At 35.7% G+C, this 12154-nt stretch overlaps 1 protein-coding gene across 1 annotated transcript; it reads right to left on the reverse strand.

The window, feature by feature from the left end:
• Positions 1–19: 19 nt before the first annotated feature.
• On the reverse strand, positions 20–8565 carry LOC117788449 (ATP-binding cassette sub-family A member 3). Its single transcript, XM_034627230.1, has 9 exons — positions 7693–8565; positions 7480–7623; positions 5246–6538; positions 3913–4727; positions 2498–2832; positions 2112–2435; positions 1664–2021; positions 351–1091; positions 20–297 (listed from the first exon to the last, which is right to left on the reverse strand). The coding sequence occupies exons 1-9, from the start codon at positions 8563–8565 to the stop codon at positions 99–101; spliced, it is 5082 nt and encodes a 1693-aa protein (XP_034483121.1). The 3' UTR covers positions 20–98.
• Between the last annotated feature and the right edge of the window lie 3589 nt (positions 8566–12154).

Consider the following 12154-nt stretch of genomic DNA (forward strand, 5'->3'; position numbering starts at 1 on the left):
CTCAATTGAGCAACGGAAATTTGAAGTGAAGTTAAACGTTTTATTATTCAAACTAAATGAAAAACAAAATACAAATTGTTCTATTAACGTCAACTTGATTAATTAGTTGGTGCTTTAACGGACTTCAAGGCCAAACGATCAAATAAATCCAAATGCATGCCAGTAACAACATTGCGAGTTATGTAAAAATCCTCAATGTTCAATTCAAAGGCATCCTTGCGTATAGTCAGAAAGACTTCTGAAAAATTTGTAGTGGTGCCAGGTATATAAAATGACATGGATTCGTCCTCACGATGTCTGCGAAAAAATGAAAATAAAGATAGACGTAGAGATAGAGAGAGAATATTTACTTTAGCGTTGCATCGGGAAACTTGACCTGCATAAAGAGTATAAACTTATTGTGTGGCGATACGGGAAACTGATTGATACGATCCCATGTGTTTCTTGCAGTAGTGATGTCGGCATTGATTTTGCGCTTGAAACGCACCTCCAGCAAATAACCTGGTTGATAACGTTGCTCCTGAGTGCCCATTGTCCATAGTTGTCCATCAAAGAGAATGGGCGTGCGATCGCACAATCGTTCACAGTCCAAAGCACCCAGATTTGTAAATAGAAAACTGCAGCCGCGCATTTGCATATAGGCGGTGAGACTGTACAGGGTACGCTTACCATTGGGGTCGATGCCACCCGGTGGACCATCAATGCAAATGAGCAACGGATCACCCAATATGGCCAAGGCGAATCCGACCCTGCGATGTTGTCCCGTTGTGCAGAGACGCATCAACTGGCGATAGCAATGGAAGAAGCCCAAAATGTGGGCCAATCCCTCACAGATCTGTGTGGTCGACTTCAGGGACAGACCATGCAGCTGGGCATGTACGTGCATCAGTTCCCGTGGAGTAAAATTCGCTGGAAGATTCTGATGCTGGGCACAACAGCCTAGCAATGGATAGCACTTGGCACGTTCAGTATCCATGTTATAGCCACCAATCCAAAGTTTTCCGTACGATGCAATTGTCTCGCCCACCAATAAATTCACCAATGTTGTTTTCCCTGTATTGTTGCCTCCCATTATTCCAATGCATTCGGATCTGAAATTGCAAAGAAGAGAGCAAACAGGAGACAGTAAATAAATTGTATGTAATCCTCTAGAGCAAGCTTTAAATATGTAATATCTGTCGATCTGAGGTACGCCCAGTCTTTTAAAATAATTTTTTGTAAACTGATATAAATTATTATTAAAATGCAAAAATTTTTTTTAAAATATTGACCTTTGGATACTATACACTGTGTTTCGAGCAAAAATGTTAATCTTGAGCGAAATATTCCCTATCAGGTGTGTTCCACAAAGCTCTAGAGATTTTGAAAAGAAATGTTTTTGAAAACAACCGTTCCAAATGTTGGTGTTCCTTAAATGCCATAGATTTAATTTTTTCAATATATTTATTTTAATTTTTTAATCAATATTTAATTTTGTCAAATCTTCAAACAAATTTTTTTAAATTTAAAAGCAATGTTTCCTTGCTTTAAGGAACACCAACAATTGTTTGTGAGTTGCATTAGCGCTTTTAGAGATTTGTAGAACCCACCTGTATATCAACTTTTTGATGTATAATAAAATTTTATATAAAAAATATAGTTAGTATAAAATGTGTACACTCACCTGTCAATACAGAGATCAATGCGTATTAGCACCGGCTTTCGACGATAACTCTTCCCAATACCCTGACAGACGACAGCCATCTCCGATCGATCCTTATCTGTAAGATTTTCGATGCGACGTCGCTCGGAAATAACCGTTTCATCGATCGCATTTTTGTCACTTCCCTGATGTCGGCTCCGTCGATTTCGCTTACTCCGCCACAAGCTCTTTATTGGTATCGCCCGTTGTAAACAGGCGCATGTCATCAACGTGTAGTGCTCCTCAAGTATGAAGAGGATCAGCGGTATCCAAAGTGCCAGCAGCAGCATTGTCATGTCAAAAATCACCCCATATGTACCGGGAAAATAGTCATATTCTTCTGTGGAACAACATTTATATTTAATAGATCTTAAAATAATCGAAAATCTCTTTGAATTCCTATTCAACTCTGAACATTTTTTTACTTAACTGCAACAATTCGGTGTACTGTCGCACTTGAGTATGTTCTTTGATACGAAATGTATTTCCGGATCCTTACAAAGCCAGTTATAGTCGTACAGATAGAAGAGCTTGAAAATTACCTCACCGAAGGTATATTGGGTAAGTACTTGATAAGAATCTTTCATATTAACTAGCTCATCGCCCACAGTAATGGTGAATATAATAATGCCCAATGCATTAAGTAGACTTATTATAATGAATCCATAATTTGGTTCCTTGAATATTGCATATAATAGGTAGGATAATGTCACAACAGAGGTTCCCGACAAAACGAACACTATAAAGATCCAACCTGCATTACAAAATGCCGATTATATATGGTACAGTTAATTTTATTTTATTTTTAATACTTACCGTACAGGGCAAAATCGTGTCGGGGACTAAGATAGATCGCTGTCATCAATATTAGCCAAAGACTTATGAACACAACCCTTATCAAATCGAATACAATTATTGCAGCACAATAGGTTGCAAGTCGCACACCCGCCAGATACTGTTGCTTCTTAAATGTTCGCTCCAATAAACTACTGATTGCCAGTCCACCCCACATAGTGCCAAATATGAACGAGTAATTGATCGCCATTTGACTGCCCACGGTGAGGGGGGCTTGTGGTAGCGTATTGACCTGGGCCTGAAATGGCAGCGGCTGAAGGGCGACATCAATCGAGGCCTCTTCATTGAAAAAGCGTCTGTGGAAAGCGAATCAAAAATCGCTCGTTACTTTCAATTCGGTATTTCAGATTTAACGACTTATTCTGAACTGGTAGAATTGAACGAGTGAATAAATGTTACTTGACATCGATTCGCACTATTTAATTTTTGTATTGCTGGAATCGATAAGAAGTAACAACTAGTGACAACGAGTAAATTGACTAGGTATTTTGATTAGGTCTGTTTGCTAGAATTTAATGAACGAACGAGTTGGTTTTATAAACTATCTATTAGTTGGAGCTGTATAAAGAAACAACAGGCGAACTAATTAGTTAAACTAGCGAATGTTCTATTAAGACCAGTGCTGCCAGAATCTTCAAAGCAAAAATTGCTAGATTTGGAAAAAAAGTTGATATAAATTGCTAAAAATAATGTGAAAATTAAAAAAAAAAAATGTTCGTTTTCAGCAAATGTATGAATAAAAAAAATCTATATTAAAAATACTTTAATTAAAAAGGAACAAGATTTCATAATTTAAGCAATTACATTAACATTTACTAAAGAATACTTATAATGCTATCTAACTCGTCGGCTTCATTGAAATCAGTGTAGTTCTCATTGCCAGTAATTTGTGTCAAGTAAAAAAGTGCTTCTAAATTTTTGGCATCTTCACCCAATCACAAAACACAGCCAAAGAGTGCGCGTATACTTTCAAGTTGTTCATATAAGCGAACTTCTATGTTAAATACGAGCTCCGATATTTTTGTGAACCATTATCAATCGTAATTTGTGCTATCAATTTCAAAAAGGCATAAAAATGGAAAAAAATGCTAAAGAAAAATTAAGAAATGCTAGTTTTGTAATAAAGTTGCTAAAATTGCTAAAGAAAATTGCTAAAGAAAATTAAAAATTGGTAGATTTGTGGCTAATAGCATTTTTGAAAAAAAGCAACTAAATTGCTAAACTGGCAGCACTGATTGAGACTCGTAAAAATGGGATACAACATTCGTCCGTTTGATAGGGAACGAATAAATTTAATAAGAGACTTGTAGTTTTGAGTTCAACGAATGTGTGAGTCTCACTCTTGTTCCTTAATTCCCTGTATTTGTTAAACTTACCTAGCGACCACATTATGCACCAGATTCAGTCCAAAAGGTGCCGCATGGAGTGGAATATTATTGAACCATACGGTTACAGTTTCCGAACCAAAGGAGGCCCCGAACATATAACGATAATTGACAACTTTATTGAAATCATTTTGTTGCAGCAAATAAAAGTCGCTGGTTTCTTCAGTTTCGAGAACTTTAACATGCCCATCGTACCAAAAGAGCAACTCCGTAAAGAACTCTTGCATTTCAAGAACTTCAAGGTTATCGTTTAATATCTCCACAAAGGCATCAATATAATGAAGCTGTGTCAGATTGAATGACAGTGATTTCAGTTGATAATTCTTTCCATAAAGATGTACAGCAGAGAAGGTACAAGCTGTAGCGATCATCAGAGCGGCCACGCAGATTATTTTAATGGGCAACTGACGCTTATTGAATACCCAACGCATATAAAGTAGTGCCTTAAATTGAAGACCTGTTAGCTTGTGTCCTGTTGCCTTGGAATAGCTATCGGTTTCCTCGAGGATCAGCTTGAAGTCCTCGATCAGTAAGGCTGGTTCCGGGGTTAGATCACCCTCCTCGGAACCGAAGCGCAAAAAGATCTCATCCAACGAAGTGTCACGCAATCGAAAGCTAACTATATCCAAATTAACCATTTCCTCTTCCAGTTCATCAAAAAGATCGAGGAATTTATCCTCATACTTATTTTCAAGCACAAACGTTACCTTATAGCCAATATTACTTTCCACTGTGGGATTGGGCAAATATTTACCTAATAGATTTCTTAGCTCCTGATAATCAAAGGTCTTGCCCTTGATGAGCGTCTGTAAAGGAAGATCAAAGAATTAACTTTTCCATATACGTTTGAGTTTTGTAAATGGAGAACCGAGATATGTTAGTAGATCAAAAAATCTATCATCTCTTTAATATACTAAGTAGGTTAATAATATATCGAGATTTGGAAATTAATGAATGCAGATCAAAAACTTCAGAATGTTGATCAAGTCGACTTACGATCGCGAAGTTTAAGAAATTTAATTTAGATTGAAAATGAAGAAAAGGAGATTGATGATCAAAGACGAAAAAGCTGTAAAATTAAGAATCCAAGATCGTGGATATAAGGTTGAAAATCAAAAATAGATAATTAAAAATCGATAATGTAAGAATACGGATTTAAGATCAATGATCACTAGAAAATTATGTTAAGAAACTTTAAAATTTTTAATGGAGGATGGAGAATCAAAAATCAATGATCAAGGGAGAAAAAGGGCTTTAGCCCGACAAAGATCGAATTTTGGAAATTCAAAAATTAAGAATTGTTCATTTAATATGAGAAACTTGCCAGTCGAAAGCCATGTCCGTACATATTACGTAGAAAAGGCTTCGTGCCCGTACACTTCAGCTCGCCGTTGGACATGATCGCCAGTCGATCGGCCACATGATTCGCCAGGGCCGTTGAATTTGATACCAAAATGATGGTACGCCTAGATTTCTCCTCATTAATAAGGCCGCAGATGACAGATTGTGCGAGTAAGTCCAGATCACAATGGAGATCATCGATCAATACGATCGAGCTACCGCCAGCAAAGGCACAACCAATGCTGAGAAGATTACGTTGTTGTGCTGTCAACGTCTTCACCTTGTTTTGCTTCACTTGTGTCAACTGCAACCGTTGAGTGTAAAGCTCGATCTCTTCGGTGGCTGTGGTCCAGGAGGTGCCTTTGACCAGGCAAATGAAACGAATTTGATCGGCTACACTAAAGTCTGGCACGAGAAGATTATTATTCAAAGCGAGTCCCAACTGCATCGATGCGTCTTGTCTTTCCGTCTGTATATTATAATCGGCGACCATGACAAGACCACGTGTTGGTTCCAGCAATCCGGCGAGGATCTTCAATAGTGTCGACTTTCCGCAACCATTGTGCCCCATGAGGACAGTCACCTCATTTTCATAAACATTCCAGGTGAAGGAGTTCAAGGCCCCCCGACTATTGGGAGCATATCGTTTGCACAATTTCTTGATCTTGATCTTGAAGCGCCGATGCGATGGCTCTACCTCATAGATCTTGGTCGCCTTAATGCCAATCGATTGGGAGCCCTGTGGCATGAAACTATCATCTCGATCTTGAAATGTAAAGTCACCGCTATGCGCTGGAACGGGTATACGACGTCGTCGTCTTCCCCCCGCTTCTCCCGTATTCCATACATCCATATATATACCGACCGCACAACAACATACCGAAATGGCAAGGAATATGAAAGCTCCCGAATAGACATTGAGTCGATCGGCAGCATAGTTAAGGGCATAGCCCTGATCTACCCATGACTTATCAAAGATCACTTCACGCTCGATCAATCCCTCGCATATCAAGGCCAGCACAGTGTTGGGCAACGCATAAGACACATAACGTATTATCATCACCTCCTTTTCCCGATTATTCCACAACACAAAGAACGGCATATAAGTCAGCAGCCACAGTATAGTCAGGATTCTTACCGACAGGGCGCTGTTTTTGAAAAACGATGCTACCATCAATGTAAAACTTGTCGCCGCTACGTTATACGTTGTCAACACTAACAACACTATATACCACGGTGTCTGAGTGAGAAGACTGTGTGCCTTGTTCCAATGCACCTAAAACAACGACAAAGTAGAAGATTTCTTAATCAATCAGAATAATCTTAGAATAATTATTAATAATATATATTTATGACTCTAGTATGAGTTAAGTAAATACTGGAAAGGAAGAGCTAGACTGTATTTTTTAAACAAAATTATTTAAATTTGAAAATAGAATAAATTATGAGGTTAAACTATGCATATAATTATATTCCGCTTAAAAACTCTTTGGTCTTAAAATCGAAACCTAGATCATGATGAAAAAATTAGCATAACGATATTAATTCAATTTAAATTGCAAATCGGTTGAGTTTTCACAAAGTTATAAATGTTTCAAGTTGGTCAGACGTTTGACCTCTCAACTTTAGAAGTCAAAATTTTCGGCAAACTCGGCATGATTTTTTACAAATAAATAAAACATCTCAGAATAAAATTAAAACTGTGGTTTTAACTTATTAAAGAGAACTAGGAAATTAAAAATGTTACTAACTCCAGGTTTGATTTCAATTTCTATTTTAAAAATTGAAAGATAAAAATAGAGTGTAGATATCAATACCTTAAATATTCTTAATATACGTCCTTTAGGGTCGTGGAATGTGTCATATATAAAGTATGGAGCCACTCATCATAAATATTTTTAGATATTAGAAATGCACCATTTGGTTCAAAGGATATTTACATTAAATTTATATTAAATTTTTATCTTTCAATTTTTATAATAGAAATTGACAAATAATTTTCATTTTTGATTTTTATATTTTTATAATACAAATTTAAATTAGTTATTATTTTAAATTTGTATAATAGGAATTATAATTAATAGTTATTTTTTAACTTTTTTATAAAAATCAGCATATAGTTTTTTTTATTTAATAAATTATAATTGTTACGGTCCCTGTTTGAATTTATAATTGATGATGAAATACTGTAATAAGAAATGTAATTGTAATCATTACCTTAATAACCAACATAAGGAAAAGGGAGCTAAAAAACATGTAGAGAAATCCCTTAAGGAACCAGGAGGTAAAATGTATGATATTGCCAATATTCATATTGATAAGAAATAAACGCATTTGCCGCTGTTTTTCGTCTACAATTTGCTAAAGATCAAGATAGATACAGAGTATTTGTTTAATAATCGATTAATCGTATTGCGATAGAAAACGTACCCAGACAAGTATCTGTGCTGGAAACATGTATCCAATGGTTATGAGCAATGGGAGACCACGATTGATATAGTTCAATAGGGGATCCTGGACGCGTCCATCGACCGGAAATCGTCGTAAAACAATATTTGGAATTTTGGTTTTGCTAACAAGCTTTAAATAATTTTCGGATATGGATTTCTGGATCTTAATGAAACCTTCCCGAACATAACAAATGTGACCATCTGTTTGAGGTTCGTTGAGTCGCTGTACAATGCAGGTTCTTGGATCGTCATGATAGATTGTCTTCCAATTGTCTCCGATAAAAGTACCATTGAATATACGTAACTCGCTGGGATAGACGATAGTGTAGTTAAAGTGCGGTAACAAAATCTCACCGGGTCCCAAACGACTATTTAAAATCACATATTGTTTTTCAATTTGGCTGTTATCGAAGCAAATGCCCGCAAATAGATAGTTCTCCTGTATCGCCTTCTCCATTGTGCTGCAATCGATAAAGCCTTTAAATTTCATGGTATGAAGCTCCGGTTCGGACATCTTTATGATTTCTCCAAAGAGATTATGATCATTGGGAGCCCAGGCAATTACCAGTTGAGGCACAAACACATTGTTACTCCGATTATTGTGCTTCCGAATCTTGTCGCGCTCCGATAATGCCTCAACCAAATCGATCCAGCTTTGTTCCATATCAATCGCATCGTAATATGTGTTATGCCTCTCTGATACATCAGTATCCATTCGCATTCCCACAGCTATAATGCACAGCAACGTGGGGGATAATAGCAACCATAGCATTTCTAGAGGACGGTTCCATTGCGTCTTATTCAGTTTCCACGTAAGCAACAGAAATCTCTCGATATAGTGTCGAATTGACATTTTGACACTTTCTGACCCTTTTGCAAAACTAGCCACAGCTTACTTTATCATTCCCTGAGTCTACATACATATCTATTTATGTCAGTTTAGATATTTGTCTAAATTGGAAATATAATTATTTGTATTTTAAATTTCGATATATCTATATCTATATCTATATCTATATCTATATCTATATCTATATCTATATCTATATCTATATCTATATCTATATCTATATCTATATCTATATCTATATCTATATCTGTATCTGTCTATATCTATGTCTATATCTATATCTCTATCTATATCTATATCTGTATCTGTATCTGTAATCACCTATATCTATCTATGTCTATATCTATATCTGTATATCTATATCATCTGTATCTATATCTGTATCTATCTATGTCTATATCTATATCTGTATCTGTATCTATCTATATCTGTAATCTATATCTATGTCTATATCTGTATCTGTATCTATGTCTCTAATCTATATCTATATCTATATCTTATCTGTCTGTATCTGTATCTGTATCAGCATCTATCTATATCTATATCTATATCTATATCTATATCTATATCTATATCTATATCTATATCTCGCTAATCCCTATATTCTTTATACCCATTTCTTTAAATCGACAAATCCTTTTTGGACTTCTTCGTCCACTGCTTATTACATCCGTTTAAAGTACAAACATATTTCTAATTTTGCTGGTCAGTTTGTCCCTTAAATTCCAGACAAGCATTCTTATACCCTGTAGTTTCAATGACACAGAGCTTACTCGCTATATGCACATAAATATTAGGAAATCTTTTTACTAAGTTAAATCTTTTGATGTAAGTTACATGCAAAAATAACAGCTGTTAATATACTAGAAATTATCTGTTAACCCACTGTAAACTTAAAATTGCATAATACAATAAAAAAGTTAGTAAATTTTTGTCTTGTACAGGCTACAGGGTATTTGTTTAGTCATGCTTGTCAAATTACAAGAGTTTCTTGCATGTTATTTTTGGCAGCATGTCGAGCGTTTATTCATCCTTTGACATAACAGTTTTATTGCGTTATAATGTCAACAAATGACAATAAAGCGATGGCGATTTGTTAGCAATCATATTGAACTAGTTGAGTTTACACTTCAAATAAAGACATAGATTATATGACATCTGCGAATTTAAAAAAAATTGTGGAAAGGTAAAAATTTTACATACACATATCTCAAGGTCCAATTGATATATTTAGTACACTTGCAATCCAATTGATTTCCTCTTCCTGTTTAACTGCTCTTTTATATGGGTGGAATCTATAGTATATTTAGTCGATACTTTTGTCAATTGAATCTCAATTGATATTTGCAGCGCATGCAATATTCGATTTTTATCTGCGACTCGTTTTCCCTTTAATACCCTGCACAGGTTATGTGTATAAGTGGGGTATATCAATAAAGTAGTGCGGGTTCTTCGACTTGTTTCATTTTTGCACTTATTAGGAGTGCTCAACAAAATACTGGGTATTTTCTTCTTTTTTTGAGAGTATCTTGACTAGCCGCTGCTTCTTTTCACATTCAATTGCATTTATTGACCAAAGAAATATTTTATTACTTTACGCTTGGCAAATATTAGTGTCCAAAACGATATCGACATGGACAGCAGTATGTGTGTGTGTGTGTGTGTGTGTGCTGGTGTGTGTGCTGGTGTGTGTGTTTACTTTATGGATGCTTGTCTTTGTGCTTATTGGGCCACAAACCGAAATGAGAGATTTCAAATATATAGACATAGTTGGTTCAAACGTCATGTGAGTAGCCTAAAATTGCTTCAAATGGTTGAATGTGTGTGAGTGTGTGTGGGAGGGAGAAAGCTTGTGGGAAGCTTGTGGTAACAGCATTTTTGTCATTGAGCGGGGGAACGTTAATACGAGCATATATCTATATGTATGCATGTAGCTGATGCTGCCGATCTGTCCGATTGCTGTTGGCCTGGCTAATATATCCGGCCCACTTTGATTTCTTGGCACTCACTCACTACCCCTCTCTTTTTCCAATCCATTTCTCTCCCTCTCTCTATCTCTCTGTCTCTTTCTAGCTATCTCTGTCTGTTTGTTTGTTGTTTTTTGTGTACGCTCCACGAACTTTGGCAAATATTTTGGTCATAGCTGAGATTTGCGTGCCTTTCAATGGTTTTGTTTGTTCTGCTGTCCACAAATGGCGACTCAACTGTGGATGTATGTGTTCCCATATCTGTGTGTGTGTGGTTGTGTGTGTGTGTGTGTGTGTTTGTGTGTGTGTGTGTGTGTGTTTGTGTGTGTAGCCTCTGAATGTGGGTAATTCGGTCATGAATATGCGAACAATTTCTCCTATTGTATACCGTACAATGTCCAAGCATTTTTGGCCTGCGCATATTTGTCGCAAATGGACTACATTACATTAAAGCGACAGTTATCTCTTGATATATAGGTACATCATACACACACACACACACACACACACTCATACATAGAAAGTATATAGTTATTTGAGAGTATTATGCTCTAGGCTGAATGAAAATACCCATAAAAATACAATATGTAGTATGTGTAACGTGCAAAATGTTGTCAAAATCTATTAAAAGACCAAAGTCGACTTTCAGATACCCTGTAGTTAGTTGACAATTTCCTAATACTCGCAATCAGGCTTCAATCTGTCAATTTCCTTTGCTTTATTATATGAAAAATCAACTAGATGCATGTTAGTAGACTAGCAGATACTCTGTTTTGCGCTGACACTTTGCTAATACTCCTTAAGAAGCTTAAGCCTGCTGTTTCCTTTTGCTGTAATGTGCAAAATAATGAAGAATGTTAGTCGACTAGCATTACCCTGCAATTAACTGTTCATTCTCTTATACGCGTTAAAATGCTTCCAGCTTCAAAGTTTAGTCGACTAGCAGATATCCTGTAATTGCCTCCATATAGTTTATATCATACTGTGTCGAAAATACTTAGAATTACATACGTCGACTAGCCGATACCCTGTAAATGGTTGTCAATTTTGAAACATTTCAATATTTCTTTGCAATAGTTATTGATACAACTAGTATTAAAATAAATTAAAAGAATACACTTCATGTATTCCATTCATAGAAATAATGTCAAAGGGTCTTAAATCTTAAGAGTTGTTCGACCCCATATTGTCTTACAGGCTTTGACAGTTTTATTGGGGTCATTTGTATGCCTACAGGGTATAATAAAGGCCGCATATTAAATGTTGGTAGCAACAACAATAACAAATGACAAAAAAAAAAAAAAAAAAACAATGAAAATTGTGTTTATGCGAAAATGTTTCAGTTAATAAAAAAAAATGGGCTTGAAACAAAAAAGAGATGGAGTTGCAAATACAGATAAAGATAGCGATAGAAAGCATCTAAAATGGCAATGCTAAGTACTATAACAAGATGGCAGGTTGTATTGACAAAGTTACCAGACTGATAGATAACTGATAAATATTGTACTAAATAATTTATAGGTTAGCATGAATATTCAAAAATGTTCTAGATTTTTAAACTTTTAGTGAGTGAATTGAAATAATTCTGCTAAGTATATGTCGACTTTATTTATAGTACTCATTTG

Source organism: Drosophila innubila, chromosome X, assembly GCF_004354385.1.
Source record: "Drosophila innubila isolate TH190305 chromosome X, UK_Dinn_1.0, whole genome shotgun sequence".
NCBI classification, from domain to species: domain Eukaryota; kingdom Metazoa; phylum Arthropoda; class Insecta; order Diptera; family Drosophilidae; genus Drosophila; species Drosophila innubila.

Coding starts and splice junctions, on each gene's coding strand:
- LOC117788449 (XM_034627230.1), bottom strand. CDS start 8,565: ATGTCAATTCGACACTATATCGAGAGATTTCTGTTGCTTACGTGGAAA. Junction 2,833..3,912: donor GTGCATAATGTGGTCGCTAG/GTAAGTTTAACA, acceptor CGCTTTCCACAG/ACGCTTTTTCAATGAAGAGG. Junction 1,092..1,663: donor ATTGATCTCTGTATTGACAG/GTGAGTGTACAC, acceptor TTGCAATTTCAG/ATCCGAATGCATTGGAATAA.